Genomic DNA, 23,402 nt, shown 5'->3' on the forward strand with positions numbered 1-23,402 from the left:
TTGCTGGTAGTGTGATGCAGTAAGACGTCCAGACGTAGGAGCACCAATGACGGTGACAAGAGGGGCCTGGAGCTGAAATCCTACTCTACCGCAAGCATACTTTAACACTTAGACACAGGCAAGAAAATCTAGGTAATCCAAAAAAAAATGAAGATTAAAACTTCATCTCCCATGGGTGCCTGGGTGGCTCAGTGGGTTAAGCCTCTGCCTTCGGCTCAGGTCATGATCTCAGGGTGCTGGGATCGAGCCCCACATTAGGCTCTCTGCTCAGCAGGGAGCCTGCTTCCTCCTCTCTCTCTGCCTGCCTCTCTGCCTACTTGTGAACTCTCCCTGTCAAATAAGTAAATAAAATCTTAAAAAAACAAAAACAAAAACAAAAAAACTTCATCTCCCAGATGGACAGATATTAATCTAAAAAAAATTCTCTTACCTATCCCAAAAGGAGAAAAATTAATCTTTTTTTTTTTTTTTCCTTTTTTTGAGAGAGTGAGTGAGTGTACCTGGGGCCAGGCAGGGGGAAGGTTGGCACAGAGAGAGAGGGAGAGATAGAATTTTAAACAGGCTTTAGGCCCAGCTTGGAACCCCACGTGGGGGCTCTGTCTCACACCCTGAGATCATGACCTGAGCCGAAATCGAGAGTCAGATGCTTAACTGACTGAGCCAGGGTGCCTGGTGGCTCATTGGGTTAAGCATCTGCCTTTAGCTCAGGCCATCATCCTGGGGTCCTGGGATCAAGTCCTGTATCAGGCTCCTTGCTTAATAGGAGTCTGCTTCTCCCTCTCCCACTGCGTCTCTACATGCCCTTCCCCCACTTGAGAGCACTCTCTCTCTCGCAAAGAAGTAATCTTTTTTTTTTAATATTTTATTTATTTATTTGACAGAGATCACAAGTAGGCAGAGAGGCAGGCAGAGAGAGGAGGAAGCGGGTTCTCCGTGAAGCAGAGAGCCCGATGTGGGGCTCGATCCCAGGACCCTGGGATCATGATCTGAGCCAAAGGCAAGGCTTTAACCCACTGAGCCACCCAGGAGCCCCCTCAAAGAAGTAATCTTAAAAAAATAAAAATAAAAAACCGGACTGAGCCACCCAGGTACCCCTAATCTTCTGTTGTCAAGTTTACTATACCTAGTCTTTAAATCTCTTTCCCTTATCTCTAATACCTTAAATATATCCCTCTTTATACCTTTCTTCAATGGATCAAAAACATAAAATAAAATTTTCCCTTGAGTTTGCTTTCCCTCCAGTAATAAGGGGTTAGCCTCATCATTCCTACCTTAACTAAATGATGTAACTATGATGACTGTGTTTTCTGGAATTATTCCAATCTCAAATATTTTACATTATCTGCAGTTCAGCTTGCAGTATGAAAACATGAGAGGATATCCTAAAATCTGCACACTCTTACTTTCACTACTACTTCTATCAAAATTGTTTTCTCACCATTGCCAACCCCTGTAGCTGGTTCTTATTCTTCCGAGTCTCTGCAGCACTTCCTAGCCTTGCTCATCCCTTCCGTGACTTCTAGACTTTGCTCTACTTGGCAGAGTGGCATTTCTTAATGTGTGTCATCAGTAACATCAGTTGCATAGAATATTCCTAAAGTAAGATTCTGAGCTCAGACATTTCTGAAGATGCTACACAGAACATTCTACTTCCAGAGCTCTGCAATGAACAGTAGGGAATTGCATACTCCTTGATTTTTACAATGAAGCAACCATTCAATTTAACTCCATGTTTCCCAGAAAGCAAGTGATCCTGTGTATTGATAGTGCACAGAACCCTCTTTTTTTCATGGAACACATATTAGCATGTCATGGAACTGGTCTTTCACAGGAGTATCCTTCTTCCTTTTTTTTTTTTTTTTTTTTTTTTTGCAGGAGTAGTATTCTGATCAAACAAATATTCATTGGAACACACTATGAGGAATATCAATGCACCTGAAATTTTAGGTTAAAACCTGAAATCTATCAGACTCCCAAAGTTGAATGTAATCATTTTTTCCCCAAGCCCCATTTAAAACAGCAAATTTATCTTTAGTAATGGTTTTTTTCACCAATCTCACACTCAGACGGTTGAGAAATTTTACCTCTGTTTAGTGTTTGTTATCTGTAATGTTTTTTCCCTCCCTTACATGGCTATTGACATCACCCCAAGGCAAATCTTTCTTAAGGCCCACCTAAATTCATATCACCCCAAGGCAAATCTTTCTTAAGGCCCACCTAAATTCATGGTAACCAAGCATAAGAACTAGGGGAAAGCTTTAAAAAAAAAAAAAAAAAAGATTCTAGGCTCCACCCTAATCTTGATAAATCAGAATCAGAGCAGGGGAGAGGCTTGAGATTTGTGATTCTCATGGACAGCCAGATTTTACAAACTACTAACGTAGACCACACCTTTTCTCCTCCCCCTGAAGTGAGAATTTCAGTTCTCTTCCATCATCTGTTCAAGTGACATGGTTTTGAGATGCCTAACCCTCAGGCGCTCTTTCCTGAATGGGTCCATTTTGTCTACAAGCCTTTTGAAATGGGGCTCTTACACTGAACCACAGAGCACTCCAGGTATAGGTTGGCCGACCTGTGAGATAGTAGGACTAGCGATCATCCATTGCCTCCTGGGTTTATGCTGAACAAGCAAAATCAGTCTCCTCCCTATCCCACCTCCCACAGCAAACCACTACTCACTGGCATTAATACCAGTCTGTGATACCCACTAGACAGTGATCCCCGCAGCAAGCAAACACACTTACGAGAAGTTTAAGCATTACTTATTAACACATCATCTGGTCTCTGCTCCAAGGAAGTGGCAGGCCCTCCCACTCTCTAATGAACTTGGGTTCCGAAAGCTGCAATCTTTGCCAATCCTAAAACTTCTTTAGCATCGGTGCTTCACATTTACAGTGTTTTTTTCCCACTGACAAAACATTTCAACACGATTTACTTAACCCTCTCCAAAGTTCTCCCGACACAGGTATTGTTCCCATCTTGCAAATGAGGAAATTAAGGCTCACAGAGGTTAAGTAGCTTATTTAAAGTCGTACACAGTAAGGCGAGAAAGTCGTGACTTTAACCTCCTGAGTCTCACACCTTAATCATAGCTTGTTCTACTTTAAAACCCAAGTACAGTCACTTGGCCATCAGCAGAAAATTAGCACCAATTAACACCAGAGTGCGATGGCTACCAGATGGTGAATTACTCAGCAAAAAGAATAATCAGCCAGAATCCAGGGCGGTATTATAATGCAGTACAGGAGCTGAGGAGTGGTGCCTCTGGGGACAGCCAGACCTGAACTTTTGTCCTAGCTCCATCCTTAAGGCCAGTGTTATTTTGAATCAGTTGCACACCCTTTGTGAGCTTTGGTTTTCTATTTAAATTAGGAAGAATAAAGGAGATAATTTTCTTTAAAGTGCTTAGCGTAAGGCCTGGTACATGGTAAGCCCTCAATCAATGGTTGTTTGCTTTTTCTTTTTTTAATCTCTCATTCAAACATGACGAACAGTTTAAGAAAGCAAGTCTGTTTAAAATAAACACAAATCTCCTCAAATTGGTGTCCCATCCTTCATCAGTTACCTCCAGGTGTCTGGGAGTAAGACCATGTGAGGACCTATAGGAAGATAGATGGAAGATAGCCACGAGCGGGGAGAAAACCTGAAATGATGTCTGAAGCTGTAGGCCAAGAGAAGGTTAGTATCTAGAAGGTCTGAGCAACGTTTAAGACCCAGGGGCCACCTGTCCTGGGATAGCATCATTATCACTTAGGGATAAAAGAGAAGGAAAAGAGAAGCAGCAGCAGCCACTTAGAAGAAAAGGGCAGTAGGTAAAGTATCCACGTGGGATGTGAGCAAATTATTACATGGACAGGATGGATTTGGGATCTCAAAAATAAATTGGGAATTACATTCTAGTTCATTCTTTCAAATTATCACTGAGAAAAAAAAATAAGATAAATTTGGGGGTAGAAAGATGATGTTTTTATTTTTATCTTTTTTTAAAGAGTTTATTTATTTATTTGACAGAGAGAGATCACAAGTAGGCAGAGAAGCAGGCAGAGGGAGAGGAGGAAGGAGGCTCCCCGCTGAGCAGGGAGCCCGACACGGGGCTCGATCCCAGGACCTGGAATCATACCTGAGCCGAAGGCAGAGGTTTTAACCCTCTGAGCCACCCAGGCGCCCCAAGATGATGTTTTTAAAGTAAGTTTTTAAAATAAATTGTTCAGGTGCGCCTGGCTGGTGTAGTCAGAGGAATGTGGGACTCTTGCTCTCAGAGTCACGAGTTCAAGCCCCACATTGGGTGTGGAGCCTACTTCAAAAAGAAAATTTAATAATAAAAAAAAATGTTTTAAATAAATAAATTGTTCAATGTTTGTAGCACATTGACTAAAGATAAAATGATATTAAATATTTTCTTTTTTTTTCTTATTACCCAAGAAAATGCATGTCCATCTTTAAAACAAATAAAAAGGACAGACAAGAAAACAGATTACCTATAATCCAACTACCCAGAGATAACTGCTGTTAACATTTGGTACATAACCTTCTAAACTGCTTTATATTCATATATTGATAGAGATATGTATTTTACAAATATAGTCATATGTAATTATTGTTCTGTAAAATTTTAAATTTGTTTTAAATTTCTTTCCAGACCAGTAAATATTCTTTTGCAATATTATTTGAAATGTCATATATATTTTCACGAGGTATTTCACTTAGCTGAATATTCAAAGTAATTTTTGCTATCATAAAGAAGAGTGATTAAAGACATTATAGCTTTATCTTAACACATTAACATGATTTTTAGAATAAACTAACAGTGTATTTGCTAGATTAATGGCACGCAGAATTCTAAGACTTTTAACATAACTTATTCAGTGACTGTCCAAAAAGTTACTACCAATTCACACTCCACCCAGCAGGATTTTAAAGTGATGATTTCCCAGATCCCGACCAACACCTTCTAGGGTTCCTGGTCAGTTTGAGTATTACAACTCTCCTATACTCAAATTTGATTCTTAGAAAATTAAACTGAGGTTAATTTATTAGAACAGGATTACATACATTATCCTCTTACATTAATTATTTTTTCATATCTTTGGTTTTATCCCATCCTCATTTCTAGTGATGCAACCTATTTTCTTTTCTTTCTCCCTTTCTTTCTTGGTTAGACTGACAGATATGGTCAACTTTATTGGTCTTTTCAAAGATCAACCCCTTGGTTTTACTTAACAGTTCTACTTTCTTTTATTTTTCAAGTTAATTTATCTGAGTGCTTTTAAGATCTCCTCTTTACCTTTGATTTTCATCAGATTTGCTGTGATGTGCCCATACGTGGTTTCCTTCATATTCAATCTTTCAGATTTATAGCACTTTTTGAATCTGTGACTTTTTTTTTTTTCTCCTCAGTTTGGGAACATTGTTGGCTCTTCTCTCTTCAAATATTGCTTCTCTCCCATTACTTTTTCCTTCCCTTCCTATGGCTATAATATGTTCTTCCTGAAACTGTAGTTCTTGTATTTTCTTCTTAGTAATTTTCATTTTTTTAAGCCCCTAGCTTCAGTCTGAATATTTTCTACTGACCTGTTTTTCTGCTCACTAATCTTGCTTCTTTAATGTCCAATATGCTGTTAAATTCATCTCTTGTGTTTATATGTCAGTTATGGCATTTGCAGCCCTTAAACTATTTTATTCTTTACAATAGATCCAGTTCTCTGGTGAAATGCCCCATGTTGTCATCTATTTTCTTGAATATATTTATCAGAGTTATTTAAAAAGTCTGTGTCTGATGATTTAAATACCCTGATATCTGGGCCACCTGTAGACTTGTATCTTTTGTCAGTTTATTTTCCTTGGTCCTTTACTTTGGTATAGCTGGTAATTTTTGATGAATGCCAGACAGTGTGTATGAAATATCAGACGCTGGATGACATAACCTTCCTTTACAGATGCTCCATCCCATCTTTTTTTTTTTTTTTAAGATTTATTTATTTATTTATTTATTTGACAGATAGAGATTACAAGTAGGCAGAGACACAGGCAGAGAGAGAGAGAGAGGAGGAAGCAAGCTTCCTGTGGAGCAGAGACCCCAATGTGGGGCTCGATCCCAGGACCCTGAGACCATGACCTGAGCCGAAGGCAGAGGCTTTAACCCACTGAGCCACCTATTCCCGCCTGTCCATCCCATCTTCTGATAGGCATTTAGAGTGTGGAGAGGAAAGGGACTGAGCTAATTTGACTCTGGGTTGCAGTTTCTGATAAATTCAGTCTACCCTGGGTTTGCACCGATACATCAGTGTGCTGGAGCTCAAGAGAATGTATTACTAAAATTTCAGGCATGTAAAAGTCAGTTGCTAACTACAGGCATTATTAAAAATAAATTGTATAAACTGACAATTAAAAGATTATATTAAAAAGCAAAGTCCAAAATATATATATATATTATAAAAAGTAAATTCCAAAACTCACTGCTTCTAAATTTTTAAGCCAGATTTCACTGTTGTCTGTATTAATAATATCTGTTGTATATGCATTACAGAAAAACTATATGATAGTGTTACTACACATCTTTTCCCAACTCCACATTCAGTGATGTCACATTTATAGCTTGAAATATGACCCATGGTAGAAGTATTTGCACCATAGAAATCAGCAAACACTACAGATCCGAGCTTGATGGACTGTTTTGTTGGTTGCCAAGATCAGCTGTTCTCAAAGGGAGGTGGTTTTGCTCCCACTGGGTATTTGATAATATCTAGAGAAATTTTTGTCAGCTTGGTGGGGTTGGGTGGGAGGGCCGTGTGCTACTGGCATCTAGTGAGTAGAGGTCCTACATTGTATAAGGCAGCCCCCCACAACAAAGAATTATCCAGGCCAAATGACAACAGTGCTGAGGTTGAGAAATCCTGCTTGCTGGTATCTCCACTTCTGAATGTCTGGCAAATTCCTGGAGGGAAGAAGTGGGTACTTTATCCTAGTTCATTTTACTGTTTTTGTTATGTTTCTAGCATTTGAGTTGAATAGTTCACTGATTTTTAATCTTTCTTACAGTTAATAATAAACATGTTTGACTATGGAGGCACCTGGTTGGCTCAGTCAGTTAAGCATCTGCCTTTGGCTCAGGTCATGATCCCAGGGTCCTGGGATCCATCCTCACATGGGACTCCCTGCTCAGTGAAGAGTCTTGCCTCTCCCTCTATCTCTGCCACTTCCCCACCCCAGCCCTGGCCTGAGCTCTTTCTCTCTTGCTCACTCTCTTTCTCTCTCAAATAAATAAAATCTTAAAAAAAAAAAAAATGTTTGGCTATGAACTTCTCTTTTTTGATATAGCTTTGTATAGCTGACCCCATTTTTGTCACTTTTTGCTCTTTTTAATGTTTCCTTATAAATTATAGTCCCAACAGTCCCATCTCCATGTGTCCCTTAGTTGGGACAGGTATGCCTTTGCAGTTGTAAGGAATGCTATTGTTGAAATAAGCATCCAGAGAAAGTACCATCGAGTAGTCTACAGAAAACATTTCAGAGAGTGTGGCAGAAGATAATCATTAGGGGAGTCTATAACCAAGTGCTTATTTCTACTTCCCCCATTCTAGCATCAATGTGACTCATTTGACTCTACTGTTAACCTTGCTTTATTGGAATTAAACCATTTAGCTAACAAACAGTTGAGTTTCAAGGCTATGCAAAGTCCTATGGCCCTGCACCAGGTAGAGATGGGGGTTACAAAAATCCCAAGGCGTGACCTATTCTCTCAAGCAGTTTATTGACTTGTTAAGGGAAGATGTGCAAGTAACTAATGTATTTAAACTCTCAGTTACTCATCTAAGTCACATTATTTCGGGAATTTAGAATCTAGACTAAATTTGTTTTTAATTATTCAGCAGAAACTGAAAATATTTTGGATACAGATCACTAGGTCAAACTATATTATAAAACATGTGGTAAGTTAGAATCAAAAGCAGACTATGCTGACTTAACTTTGAGAATTTCAGATTTGCACGCTGTTTATACTTTACCATGTAAATTTATTTAAAGCTGCACAGTTTTTACAAACCTTATTTTATATGTGTATCTTTATATCTTTTATAGCATGTTTATATAATTATTTCATTTGCTACAGTAGTGCTATGAGTTAGGAAGGGTTGATGTGATTCTCACCATTTTACAGATGAGAAAAATGAGACGGATCATTTAAGGAACTTGCTTATGGCTACCCAGCAAGTCCACACTGGAGCTTCACAGCACTTTCCACTTGGTACTCTGGAGGGCTTCTGTGCTTTTCTTTGATAATGTGATGCGATGGGTTACTTGTCCATGTGTAAGACACACTGAAGACATGACTCTGGATGAAAATTTATGTGGGTCTCATTGAATCAGCAACCATGTTTTGAAAGAATTACTCATTTTCGGGAAGAGTGCTTTGTGGCTTGCCTCAGAGGGACTTGCTAAACCTTGCACATTATTTTTCATAAGATGTCCTCATGTGACACAAGATGTTCACAGTCTGTGAACTGTAATAACAAATATTCTTTAATATTCTGATTCATATTTATACAAATAAGATAAATTTACATGAACTTAGAACTCTGCCTATTATATTTCCCAGTTGAATCTACCTATCCATTCTAATTCACTGAGAAGGATCTAAGCTATTTCTCTCCACATTTGGAAAATTAACTAAAGAACTAGGATTGTGATTTAGGTAATCAAAGGCAAAATTGCTCTGTCCCCACTTTTCCTCTTGAAAAACACAGATACATACACATACAGCCATACTCACTTTCAGCTATCTGGGATTTTGTGTGTAGGCGTTGCTTCAATTCTTCTTTGTGTCAGAAAAGGCAGCTGTCATACCTTTGCATATTGTTAAACTTTAAATCATGCCTTGCTATCATTTTCTGGCTTCTCAAATGGAGTTGTTCTTTCCTTTATTTCATGCTATGCTTTTATGCTATTTATGCTTTTCTTTCCTTTTTTTTTTTTCCCCCGGTGTTTTAATGAGTCAGGCACTAGCCATGTTTTTTGCTCCCTATCTTTGCCAGTAGCTCCAGGAAATACTCTTCTTTCAATGTAACTGTGGTCTTGCCCTGAGCTTCCAGATGAGATGCAGATAGAAAAGTAACTCCCTCTGTGACAGATACTTTTCCTGTAAATCACTGTATGTAGGGACAAGACAGGAAGGGCCAATCGGATGAGGGAAGTCAATTTTATAACCTCTTCAAAATAATGTATGAGTTATTCAGCTAGAACACCAGATTAAGCCACTACTCAGAAATCTAGTTCCCTTCAGAGTAGTTTCATTGTACTGGAAAGTTTACTTTGTTTAAGGATTTAGAATGAGGTAAAGGGCAATTCAAATCTTCTAAATTCAAGTTAAATGCACTTTGTTAGGGGTTAAAAAACATTTGCTGGAATCATGAGCAATTTCCAGCTAGAGTTCCATAAAAAGAAAAGCTTGATGTGAAGTTTGTATTACTCTTCCTGGTAGAATTCCATAGTGACTAAAATGGCTTATGAATAAATAAAATATGGATAGTGTTTTAAAGGGTTGAGAAAATGGGGTTTGAATAAAGAGTAAGAACGGAACCCCCCCCCCCCGTTTTACATTTCCTCCACTCACGACAACAGCAACCACAACCACAACCACAACACACACAGTTGCATGTAGGGCCCACTCAGAACATATCATCAGAAGGGGAAAAGTTGATGCTGAAAGTCTCCTTTAAGGGTAAGTGGGATAGCATACATGGCATAGCATCGTTGAGTAAATTGTGTGTGGCACTGAACTGGAATTTCTTCAGTGAAAGGGCTTATGTTCTTAAAGAGTTGAAAAACGGCTTAAATTTTCAAGTAGCCTAGAATAAAATTGCACAGGAGGCTCATGTGAAATGTAGCATGTGTGAATAGTTTCGCAGCAGAGTTCCATTTGAAATGTAGCAACACAGCTGGCGCAGTGACTCATCGCACTAATGTCTCCTGTTAACAGGCCGACTTTTATAAAGCCTGTGCTTTCTCCCAGTGTGAGGAGTTGCTTAGGCTGTTGTGATAGTAGGATATGCTCCCAAAACTTGGTCAGGCCACTTGAATTTAACATTTGTTGAATATCAGCCACATACTAGGTCTTTTCCTGCATTTAGTTTCTACACCTGTTTGGTTTTATTTTGCCCTTTTTCATAGGTGATAAGTCTGAGGTCGCATATCTGGATTCAGTTTGATGATAATGCAGCTAAAAAGAAATTTCAAGATAGAAGGGAAAGTTATTTAAAATAGCTCATGTCATTTGGCCTCAGTCTTTCGCAGAAATAGAGAGAGAGAATTCAGCAAAAGTAGTGAAAATTTGGAATACAGTTACTGAAGAAAATGTAATGGGGGGGTCAATAAGTGAAAATAAAATGACCTTCCAGTTTCAATAACTAGAATTGTGCCCATGAATCAAGCCACTGCCCTACCTCTCAGATGCTGAACGGTCTGATGGCTTCCTGGATGCTGTCAGGATTCCAAGGAACTTTCCATAAGAACAACCCCTCTGAAGCTGACTCCTTACTGATGATCTGCCATGATGGAGCTATTTACCTTTGATTCAGCACTCCCTAGATTGGAATGGTCTTTCATTTTCAACTTAACTCCTGCAACAAAGAACAGTTTTTTCAAGGAATTGTGTGTGTGTGTGTGTGTGTGTGTGTTTCAGTTTTGCTGAGGAAAATAATCAGACCAGAGTGACCTAAATAAAATATTAAATAAATTAATCTAACTAAATTAATTAAAATGTTATCTTCCTATAATTCCTTACCTTTCTTCTTGTCTAAAAGTTCAAGTGCTACTGTTCTATATCTATTTGCATACTGATGTGTGATCTTCTCAAAGTACTTAGCCTCTCTCAATTTCTTTCATCTATAAAATGTGTTGTTGTGAAGATTAAAAAATTTAATTTATATAAAGCATTTACAACCATGCCTGGCATATGGTGAGTGCTATGTAAATGTTAACTCTTGTTTTACTATTGTTATTATCATCATCATCATCATTATTCATGACCCTGTGTAAAATGAGCTATTAATTCAGTGAGAGGCCTGATAAATTAATGCATACAGAACAAAAACTATCGCATGTGGTTCTTCCAAGTCTTAAACAAAATTATTAGGAGTTGATTACACATGGATAATGTTGAGGCTTATCAGATAACAAGGGGGGAAAAATCCCACTGAAGCTGTCACCCTTAGTCCCTTTTCTTTTCACCTCCAGAAATCTATCTTGTGGGGCTCCTGGGTGGCTCAGTCCGTGGAGTCTCTGTCTTCAGCCCAGGTTATGATCTCAGGAACCTGGGATGGAGACCCATGTCAGGCTCCCTGCTCAGCAGAGAGTCTGTTTCTCCCTCCACCGCTACCCCTGCTTGTACACTCACTCTCTCTCTCTTTCTGACAAATAAATAAATAAAATCTTTTTTTAAAAAAAAGAAAGAAAGAAATCTATCTTGTGCACTGCTATGGCTTACTTCTCATTTTCGTCAAGCTACTGACTTACCCAAAATTTCTCCATAATCTATCTCACGAAGTTCAGACATGAATCAGATCAACAAATACTTAGCAATTATTTTTTCGGTTTTTTGGGTTTTTTTAGAGAGAGAGCGCACACAAGGGCAGGGGGGAGGGGTAGATGGAGAGGGAGAGAGAATATTAAGCAGGCTCCATGCTCAGCACGGATGTCACAACCCTAAGGTCATGACCTGAGCCAAAATCAAGAGTCGGATGCTTAGTCGACTGAGCCACCCAGGTGCCCCACCACATGAAAGCATTTCTAAAAGGCACATCCAGATAGACCCTTGCATTATTTTTCCATATTTTATAAGTGTTTATTCTGTTTTCTTATCACATGATGCAACAAGAGTGCTTTAAGGGAAAAAATAGTTCATAAATTTATTTTATTTGCTCCACAACACCTGGCAAAGTGTCAGCCAAAGCAAAATATATGTGGTCAAAAATACATTCTGAATCCCTTATTTTGCCAAAGACTTCTCTCGTTTATCTGATGTGCAATAAATTCATTTTATGAAATTTCATAAGTTCAAATAACCAGAGGAGAGAACATTCTTGACTCAGTTAATTTACTAACTGAAACTCAGTAGTACCGAATGAGAAATAAACTAGGTTGGCAGAATTTGTGAATGTGAAGAAAATGTGAACCATGGAATAAATTATACATTTGGTTTATAAGCAGTCTGTGAATAAGGTTCTTGTACTTGGTAAGCAGTAAGAAAGCAGTATATTGTTGAAAGGGAATGTATTCAGGGTAAAGTACCAGTTTGAAAATGAAATGAGAATAATTGAATGGCCTTTTTTGTAAGGAAATATTATGTATAACGCTATCAGTCAAGTGAAAGTAGAGGATTATACACATATGTGAAAACACACACACGCACTGTGAGTATTGGTAACAGAAAGAGCAGTCGGGAAAGCCACCTTTTCATCCTGCTCATGGTTAGGCATTTTCCAATTCAGCACTTGTTTCTTCATTTTCTTTCTTACCTGTTTCCCTCCCACTGTTATCTCTCATATTGTTACTCTATTTAGTCTTTTCCGCCAAATTTGCTTACCTTATTCCTGCTTTCGAACAAAACCCCCTCATACTTTCTCATTCACGCTCACCCACACACCTCAATGGTTCCCTGCACTCTGTGTTCCAAGTGTGAAACCAACCATCTCAAAAAGGAAGCTCATTGTAGTGCCATTCACTATTCTAGAGAATGGCTTTCAAACTTCTGTTCGTAAAACCTACAAGAATTTGGGGGGGGGGGAAATATAAATGTATATACACACATATACATACACACACACACACACACACACACACACACACACACTGGGCTTTTTATCAATTTATTGTCTCTCTCTTCTCTAGCCTTGTCTACTGTTAAAATGGAGCTGGGACCTTTAAAAAAATTTTTTTTCTTTGTCAGCTAGCATGATATTAAACTTGGTCAGCAGAGGGCACAGGAGGAAAACTGCCTGAGAGAACGGTGCTCTCCACCTCCACCCCACCCCACCCCACCCCACCCCGTTTCAGACTGCGGACTCAAGGGGCCCCCGCGGAGCGTGTAGCCTCTCCAGCCGAGGGCTCCCGCAGCGCAGGTCGGTCTGCCCTTCTAGGCGCTCGCTCTGCGGGCAGCATCTTCCGCGCCAGGCTGCGGCAGTATAAACTCATCTGCAGCCCCGGCCTCCGCAGCGCACACATACCTCCCCGGTGACAGGCTCCGACAGCACAGGCAGCCTCTCCCGGGCCAGGTGCTGCCTTCAGTGCCAGGAAGCAGCAGCACCTGGCAGGAAGCAGCTCCACTGGCCATCTCAGGCCGCCACCCCCGCCACCCCCGCCACTCCAGTGCTTTCGTGGCGGAATGCCTGCAGTGAGACACCCCCCTCTAAACGGCTTTCCCCAGCACCGCAGAGGACAGATTTCCAGCAAATTTCAGAAGGCTGATTGCCAGGAAGGTGAACAGTCATGACACCGCAGTATAGCGGGGTACAGACCCGCCCTCTCCAGTAAGACCCAGATCTCAGCCCCTGGGAGGGGAATATCGGGGGAGGGGCACTCGGGGGTAGCTTTTCCCTGGACTCTACCGCAGCCCTAGGGGTCATGATTGTTTCTCATATTTGCTTTTTCTGTATTCTTCAGAATTTCTATTTACTCCCTCCTAGCCAATTCCCTCATTACTATCATCCTCTGTTAAGGGTCGTAATTCTTTAAATTATACTTACTTCCCTGTTCAAATTACTGTGTGGTTTCTGTATCCAGATTGTGTGCTGACTGATACATACTCTCCTACATATTTTGAAATAACAGCTAAAATTTCTTATCAAGATTAAAATAATTGAAAAAATTGAATTTTCTAGTGTCCTGTAAATAGATTACAGGCTTAAAATACTTTTTTTTTTTTTTTTTTTTTTGTCAAAAACTTAGAGCTATATATTTAGGTCATCTAATGAATGGAGAAGTCCACCATACAACTTCATTTGCAAAAGTAGTCCTCTCTGTCAACCAAGTGAAACCAAGTCAAAAAGAAAAAGACTTTCATTTTTCAAATTTAAATAAATATGTGGATAGATCTCCTCATGACAACAGTTTCACTTGAGGAGACCAGTAGAAAATGGATAGACAGACAACAGACAACAGATGGAAAGATGGATAAGCAGAGAGCAGGCAGGCAGACAGAGTCTTACCAGGATGAAACACTAGTTCATATTTTTTTACCAGTTCAATATTTTTCAAGAAATATATATATTATCTTGAAAAAAAAAAGTATATATATATCCTATATATATAGCCTTGCTTTCCTGGGTTTCCCATTCAGAAGTAATGTATTCTTGAACTGTCACTTTGCTTGGAGCCTTAGAGACTTTATCCCAGGACAATAAATCATAGTAAGATTTGGGATGAGTGAAAGGTACGACATCTGTAAAGTATGAGAGGGAATTATGACAGAGGAGATGGGAAGAAAGAAGTGGCTGACCACAGATTCTCTCAGATACATCAGTGTCAGAGAAGCATACATATAGAAGCTGAGGACTAGGAAATTGGTTCCCTCAAAACTGTCCATGCTCTGGGGCCCCTGAAAAGTCTTGGTGGACACCCAAGGTACAGTTTCTCCAGTCTGAAGACAGCAGCCCTACACCAATGAACTTATGCAATCTACAGTAAAGGCTAGAACAATTCCCCCACTAAAACTGACAAGAAACCAAGGAAGGAGAAGCATATAATTTTAAAAATAGGGAGATTGGGGCACCTGGGTGGCTCAGCTGGTCAAGCAACTAACTGCCTTCAGATCAGGTCATGATCTGGAGTCCCGGGATCAAGTCCCACATTGGGCACCCTGCTTGCCGGGGAGTCTGCTTCTGCCTCTGACCTCTCCCCTCTCATGCTGTCTTTCTCTCTCTCTCTCTCAAATAAATAAAATAAAATAAATCTTTTTAAAAAATAAAAATTAAATAATAAAAAATTAAAAATACGGGGAAAAGAGAAAAAAATATTAAACCATATTCCTTAGAAACTTAGAAAATAAAAGCTTTCCCTATAAGAATGCTAAAGGAAATTGACATATCACCTCAAATGTGAAACTCTCTGAATCTCACCAGTACCTGTGTTTAAACAAAGGTCTTGCTTTTCAGTATTTGTGACTCAAGATCTCACATGGGTTCAATCCTTCATTTACAGTGGTTCTGTTTCTTATTTAAAACAATAAGTTTTCCTTAGATCCACTACTTTACTGAATCACATGATGGGGAAAGAGATGGAGATTCTTAAACAAAAGGCAAAGGGGATGTGGCCAATTTTTACCATTTGGGATATTAACAAGTTTAACATGGCTCAGCAACTATCTTAAGTGTTATATCAACTATTATGACACAAGCTAAAGGTGTTGAAATATAAGGATGTGTGTTTTCTGAGAGGAAATGGGTGACAATTTGAAGGGCTGGGTTTTTTTTAACGTGAAGAATAAATACATAAGAATTCAGAACAGATTCTCAACCAACACTAATGTGCAATAAGGTTTATGCAAGTTAAGAAAGATTTTAAACTTCTAAAAAAAATTGCAAGGAAACTACTGTTTCCTGTTATTTCTGGAAAATCTGTAAATGCTAGTGTTTTAAAAGGGAAACATTTATGGAGAGATATTAAGTATGTTTTACATGCTACACATATAGGATTCTTGTTTGTTCATTTCCCCTTAGAAATTTGTAATTCTGCTTTAAATAAGTGACATTAACTCTCACTTAAGCTTTCTGTCTTTTTTTTTTTAATTATTATTTTTTTTTTTTTTGCTTTCTGTCTTTTCATTCCCCTAAATAAGCATCCCCATGGGAAGTACAGGGCTTCTAGGATTTTTCTACACCTAGATAATTAAATTTTGGTAAAGATTTTCCTTTCTTGAATAAGATCCATAACCTACACTGTCTGAATTGACTGTTTTGGCAAAAAAAAAAATCTATATACTGATTGTTTTATAGTAATTTATTGGCATCTTTAAAATAAAGATCATTTGCTTACATATGTACAACTATCGGTTATAATACCCACATTATTTTCAGTACAGGTATTGCGCTTTGTTACAGAAATATGAATAATCAACTTGGTGGATATTATTCACTCGAAGGATGCATGAGAAGAACTTTTACTGTGGCCCAATAAATGAATTTGGGGCTATCACTTGGTAGAAGAAAAATCAATAAATATATAAATATTTCTATGCCCACCAAAATCTCTTTCATAGCTCTTCTAAGCACCATGGTTAATTGCTAGGAGCAAGTTAACGTTGGAGATTTTAAAGATCCAAATAGTGCAAAGGCAGCCAGTCTACCAACTGGTAATTGATCATGAAAGTCAACAATTACTTTTGTTTTATATAGAGAAAATAGAAATAATAGAAATAAGAAAATTTAGTAGCATAAAGATTCTAATGTGAATAAGCAATAACTAGTTTGTTGTCGTCTATGATATTTCCCATATCCATAGGTTTTTCACACACTTACTTGAACAAAGGAGTTCCACAAACAACACATTTATATATTCCAGGATCTTTGTGATGTGTATATTCTCCTTCAAAGGCACTGATAAACAATAAACAGAGCATTAAAAAAATTAAACAAAGTTAGTATTATTTCTTATAGAATGTATTTACTTAAAATATATTTCTCTAATAAATCTTTCAAGGGCTTTTTGTCCGAAAATGAGAACAGACCAAACATATGGAAATCTGAAAATTACTAATATATTCTATATAATAAAATGTGCATATAACTACTCTAAACTAGAGCAGGTTAAAAAAAAAGGATCAAGCCATCTAGTTATGTAATGCTTAGAAAAAAATTTTGTTATTAAAAAAAAACCTTATAATTCAGATTCACAGGAAAAAAAATTACTACATAAGATTTCTGCCTACTCTACAGTGTCCAAGAGTGTATACCCAAAAATTCAGACGGGTCCAAGACTTCAAGTGGAAAGAGTCTTATTTTTTGGTTCGAAAAGGAATATTGCAGCTTTAAGGGAATATTTTTCTAAGTTAACAATCTTAAAGGCTAGGAGGTCATTCAGCTAATACAAATCAGCTGTGCTAGCCCAACAAAAAGTCTATGTGCTCTGCAGCTTGTTTTTATTATCCTTTCACCCTCTTTATGAGGTCCAATTTTTTTATAAACAGAATTTTTAAGAATGACCTAATCTCTAGTTGTTTGTGTGCATTAAATCATTTTGCTAGTCATGTACACAGCGGGACGGGCAGAGGTCCTCCTGGGCTGAGGCTGAAGCCCACCACTGGCTCACTGTGTGGTGAGAGTAGACTCTGTCAGAGCTTCGACGTTGGGTAAATTCCGTAAACAGTATATACTATGACAGGAAGAGAATGTTGCCTATTAACAAGGCCCCCGTGTGTGGCAGAGGGCTCTTTCAGTTCATGAATGAAAACAAGAAGTTACATCATTAATAAATTTGGATCAGAGGTAAGTCACAGCCCTATGCCAGCCTCCATGGTATAAATTAAACAACAAAATGGTTGGACCTTGGCAGGTTACCTTTGAGCTGGAATCAGCTGAGAGAGACTTTATTCACTAAAAACGTCTTGGAAGTGAACAAACTCTTTTTTCGGGACTCGGGGCGAACTTCCAAGGACCAAAGCCATGTGAGGGCAGTTATTGAAAATTTTTGACATTCCAACCACAAATGAGCCAATAAATACTTTCTCCACATGTGCTTCAAAAAGAAATTGGAGTGGGGTAGAAAGGAACTAAATTATGCTACCTTCTTTTTGCAGCCAAAATGTCTATACTTACAATGGCCACCTTCAAAATTTCAGCATCCTGGCACAGTGCCATGTCCCTCATGGTTTTGCTTACTGTGATGTCTTCCCAAAAAATGTACCTAAATCGCTATTACTTCCACACATTTTGTAGTAAACTAAAAACAGGCCCTTAATAAAAGCCTTGTGACTTTACATAAGATAGAGTGTTCATTAAATGGGGGAAAGAATAAATAAAACTTAGTCTTAACCTAAACAATACCATTTTCAACCTTTTCAAGGATACTAATTTGTAGATTTTAGCAAATAAGTGTAGAATTCTTTAAATTAAATGGCAAGGAAAAGGATTCAGAGCCATGGAGGTGTGGGGGGGGGGCTGGGAGGGAGGTGAAGAAAACTAGTTCTTAATGACTTTTTCTTACAGCTCATCTTACCTTTCAGTCCCTTTCTCCTGAGTGACATGGTACTGCAGGGGTGTTAGCCGCTTCCTCAGTTCCTGCTGGGAAAAGACCACCTTACAGTTCTTTTTATCCCTACATGACCCTGGAAAGAGAGAGGATATGGGAGAAGGAGTCTTTTTAGTTTGAATCCTAAATACTTGCTTTGGCTGGGCGCCACCGCCCAACTTCTGCAGTCACTTGTCAACCACTAGACTGGTCCCTAACGCACCAGACAAAATTATCTGAACTGCAGCTGACTATTTCTCTCGGGTGGAAGAGAATCTTTCTCAGGATTCAGGGGCTCCCACTGGAGCATTGACAAGGTGCTCTAACCAAAGATGCCAACGTGGGATGGGAACAACTCACTGAATGTTCCCAAAGGTGGTAGCATATCCTTTGTCTCCTAATACCAGGAAATCTTTTTTTTTTTAAAGAAATTCAAAAAGCATCACCCTGCTTATGAGCATTTATACTGTATGTATATAAGATGATGGGCATATTAAACTGAAGAGTAACTCCCCACTCAACAATTCTGCAACTTAGTGGAATAGCTTGAAACCATTATTCAATTTCCATTCTAGGCCATTTAAATGGCATCCTATTTTTTTTTAAAACCCTAAAGATGCATTTTTCCATAACTTAGGAATTTGTTGTTCTCTGTGATTCTGTCAGACATTTCACTAGGTTCTGTAGAGTCCTTGAAAACAAGTGTCTTTAAAGACTGTATCTTACAATGTTAGAGAGGCAGCAAGAAAGCTTTAATAGACTCCAGAAGAAGGCTTTAACACTAATGTAGATTCAATAAGTTCCGAAGAAAAGGTGAGAAAAATAGGGAGGGGGGAGACAAAGAGAAGAAGTAAAGTGAATGTGATTTTACTTAGAGACCTACAGTCTTCTTTTTGCAAAGTACATCTAGGAAGTCTTCACTGATTAAGTGTATTTGAATGGGGAAATAATTGTAATGTGATTGTAATAACAATGGCAGCTTTTATTTCAGCCTATACAGACTGCAGTAAAATGTTCAGACAACACCTATTTATATGTAGTATTTTATTTTACCTACACAAATGATTGAAAAGAAATATAACTCCACGACAGGGCAACCCTTACTCACTGCAATAAAATTGCCCCCTTTGTTTTTAGGCCATCCATCATAGTGGGAAAGAGGCTTGCAGTGGGCCCTATGTGCAAAATCTCTTACCACGTTTTGAACTTTCTAAAAGAAAGCTTGCTTCATTACCTGAATACTGAACTCCCCTGAAATGAAAAGAACTCTGATTAAAATAGAAATGCTCGATACATCTTTTACTGGTAAGTCACCTGATGTCATAGTATATGAGGTCACTGAAATGAAACCAGGAGAAAATTGACTAACCGGTTCCCCTGATTGTGGGATTGAAGAAGCATATCAGCTTCCATAATCAGGGCCACCAAGATAGAGCGGCTGATGCTTGACAAGAAAGTACAGAGGCGGGAAGATAACTAACCAGAGCCAAACAAAGCCGCACCTTGGCCTAGGCCTGTGGGTTGTCAAACAGCGCCTCTCCTGACCTTCCACGGAGCAGGCTGGCCTTGCTCTGGCCTGGGAAGATCAACAGGGACAGCTGGCATATGGCTGATGGCATGCCGGTCTCTCATCTCGGTGGAACCCATATTACACTAGGCTTTATCCAAACACCTACTACTTACACTTTCAATCTTTTCTGGGGAGCAGATGAGAAATGTTTGTCCTGTCCGAGCCCGCCTCTCCAGAGCCTGAATGCAGAACTCCTTTGTTACCTCTTAGTTAACTGTCATAACCGAGTTTCTGTTCCGTTCACTCTAGACTCTCAGATGTGATCTTTTTGTTTTTATTTCTCTATTAGTTGGAAGGGTTGTATCTCTGTTGATTTTGTCCAAAAAGATTCATTAATCGCAAACTTAACGTGACAAAATCTCTGGGTTGAAAGTACTCTTTCCCATGGCATCTATACAATTAGAATTAAACGATTCTGCCCAAAATATTTTTGTTAATATATGTTCATTCATACAAAAAGACCAATTGTGTTCCCAAAATTGAGAGAACTAAGCTACCCATCTGTATGTCATTTAGCACAAGAGAAGCAACTGCAGGTTTAAATTACACGGTATTGGGTTGCAATTTCCTAACATTGGATGCTTTTCTGCTTTTTTACCTTGAGTCATTTACTAAGGAGTGTTCATAAAAAGTAGCTTAAAGCACAGATGCTTGCAAATCGTTTAGGCAAAGATGTCTCTCTCTTTTTCATTCTCCCTCTCTCAAAAATCTCTTCTGAAGAAAGAGAATAAAAATGCTGGTCAGTTTTGACGAACCACGTAAAGTATTTGTACAGAGAAAAGATAAAATTGAAAACATCTGATTGAAGTAAATACGACAAACATAAAAGCTTTCCTAGTGAATGAAGGGTATTGAGGACACTTTATTTCATAGATTAGAAATTACTTTTGATCTAAACATTCTTAAAAACAGATTGTTTTTCCACCACGAACCATCTCATTAACTGTGCCACAGAGACCTCGTTTTCATGGCAAGCTTTGAAAGAGGGCTGTGCTCTTTTGTCAGACTCCGTCTTATCTGGGAGGGGGATAAAGATTTCAGTCCAGCTTTCTTTGTTTGTCTTTCAAGAACCACTAAAGCAGTATTCACACAAATTTTGTAGGAATGTGCCCCATGTCACAGCCTACAAATTATTTGGTTTTGGTGTACTTAAAGGTCATCTTCCAAATTAGCAAAATTTTCCTATATCCTGGCTTTTCAACCTTAAATATAAATATTGTTTCCTAACTGTAAGTGAGGTGTTTTTTTTTTTTTTTCTTTAAGAGACACTAGTGCTTATTTGAAGTTGTCGAACTTTGTACGTTTTTATTCTTTGGTCATACCATGTTCTCAAAATAATTAGGCTTTTAAAGTGTATCTAATAGCAAAAGGAAGTATATGCAGACTAGAAACAGTTATTGTGATTTTATATTAAACAACCCAATGAGCAGTTAGTCAGATTTTAATAAATTTCTTGCCACATAATAATATGCTTCCTGGACAATTGAAAGCTATACTATTACATTAGTTCTTCTAGCGTCATAACCCAAAACTGACATATATAAACACAGAAAGGCTTCCCTTTTGTCTCTGATTTCCTTTCTCCCTCTCAGACTCACTTTTCTAAAGTTATATGGTGCCACTGTTAATTTTGAAGAAATCATTTCATTTTGAAATCCTAGAATAATTCATTGGATGGTTTCCCTTCACTATCTTCACTTAGGAACTGTAATTTTCTTATTACACAGGGTAATTTAACATTAGTATTATATGACATCTGCTCAATGACCTCTAAATTGGCTTAGAAGTATGTTAGGGAAAGACTTTTCCCTGTATTTAAATGTTTACTAGAATGCTTCGAAGGCACTTGAGTGTGTGTATGCATACATGCAACACAGAACATGTTTGGGGGAGTGACACTGCCTCCTCGGTATCTCACCGTAACACCCAGTCCCTACAGAGTAACTTCGGTATAGATAAGCTCCATCTTGAACCCCAGCCAAGAGTATTTATTGACTGAAATATGCCTGAAGTCTCCTTTTATATTGGTGCTTGTTCCATTGAGGCTTGCTGCCTCAAAGCCCGTATTATCTTGAAGCTCCAATGGCAAGCTCTTGCTCTAAGTAGAAACAGACTCACAGCAAAAGTTCATGTTCTGGTTCTGCCTGCTTCCCAGTCATGTGACCTCAGGCAAGTCAGTCTCTCTGACCATGTGCTGACACCTTCACAGGTCTGCTCTAAGGACCACAGCAACGATCTAAGTGATCTCAGCAAACACTGTCTGAATAAATGCAGTACCACATTATCATGCTGAAGCCGCTAAATTCTGAAGTTTAAAATGTATTTTCAAAGGTAGCCAGATTAAGTATTTCAGTGTGCTGCAGTATTTTATTGGTAACCATTTTTCTATAATAATTCCCGTAGGACAGTATTTTTCTCACAAATTATCTTTTTAATGATTAAAATAAGAATTAAAAGAAAACTAAAATTTGAGTATTTATTATGTGTGAGTATTTCCAGGCATTTTTACATAACCATGATTAATCCTCGCAATAATTCTAGAAGGTAGACATCATGCCCATTCTACAGATACAGAAACTGAGGCTCAGAGAGGTTGTAAAATAACTAAGGACAAACAGTAAATAGATATATCAACTCAAACTCAGGGCTATCTGACCCTAAAGCCCATAGTCATTATATAGTCTGTGAGGACAAATTATGCTACTGTTTTCTTATTTCTTCTTAAATTATGGCATAACTTTTAGCTCAAGAACTATTGCTAACAACTTAAGGTAATAAAGGAGAAGAGTAATAATCACCACAGTACATTCAGAAAAATAAATACATTTGCCTGCCGGCCAATGTCTGTTTTCCTGTGTTCATTCCCTCAGCAGAGAGTCAATGACAAGGTTCAAATGGGATTCTCACAAAGTCTATAAAATGTTGAAAGGCTTTTTAACTTCCTGTTAAGAAGTAAATCAGATCTGTTACCTAAGTCTTAGAACACTTTTAAGTCATAAATCTTACATTTCATTGTGAAAATTCAAAACAAAACAAGACCTAAAGACCCCATAACTTTAGTTTTGGATCTAGGATCAGAAAAAAATGAAACTATTAAATATTTTCCCAAGATAATAAAAAAATAAAAGATGACAAGACCATCTTGTTTTGCTTTGAGTTTAGTGGGTTTAAAGAGTAAAATTCATGTTGAAATAGCTTGCTACTATATTTCAAAGTGGTATGCTTGAATTCTCATTACCACTTTGAATTTTCAGTTGGTTATTAGTCCATCACAGTGGAAAGCTGAACAAGCTGAACACTATCCAGATATGACAATGTTAGAAATTTCTAAATAAGTGGACATTTATAAAAGCCAAATCTAGTCCATTTTTAGAATAGCATGTGAAATGTATTCCATGAACCATTGTTTTCATATATGTTTGTTTGTTTGCATTCCAGTAATTCAATAAAGACTTGAAAAAAAAAAATGCCAAGCATGAGGAAGAAAAGCTTTCATGCCTGTAGAAGCATATGCAATTCTGATTCTTCTCTCAAAGTAGATCTATATAGGAAAAACATTCCCGAGATTAACATGCAATCTAAGATGTCATGACACTTTGCCTCAATACTGTGGCTTCCA

General features: G+C 38.2%; 1 protein-coding gene across 2 annotated transcripts in view; it reads right to left on the minus strand.

Annotated features, from left to right (window-relative positions):
• The window catches only part of MSRB3 (methionine sulfoxide reductase B3), a 164,831-nt gene that overhangs the window by 97,978 nt on the left and 43,451 nt on the right, over positions 1-23,402 (minus strand). For both annotated transcript variants that reach the window (XM_046010781.1, XM_046010783.1), the window contains 2 exons: positions 18,202-18,310; positions 16,506-16,583 (listed from right to left, as the gene is read on the minus strand). In XM_046010781.1, coding sequence (XP_045866737.1) covers positions 16,506-16,583; positions 18,202-18,310 — 187 coding nt within the window. The remainder of the gene's footprint in view (positions 1-16,505; positions 16,584-18,201; positions 18,311-23,402) is intronic.

The sequence above is a fragment of the Meles meles genome, chromosome 7 (assembly GCF_922984935.1).
Source record: "Meles meles chromosome 7, mMelMel3.1 paternal haplotype, whole genome shotgun sequence".
Taxonomy (NCBI): Eukaryota; Metazoa; Chordata; class Mammalia; order Carnivora; family Mustelidae; genus Meles; species Meles meles.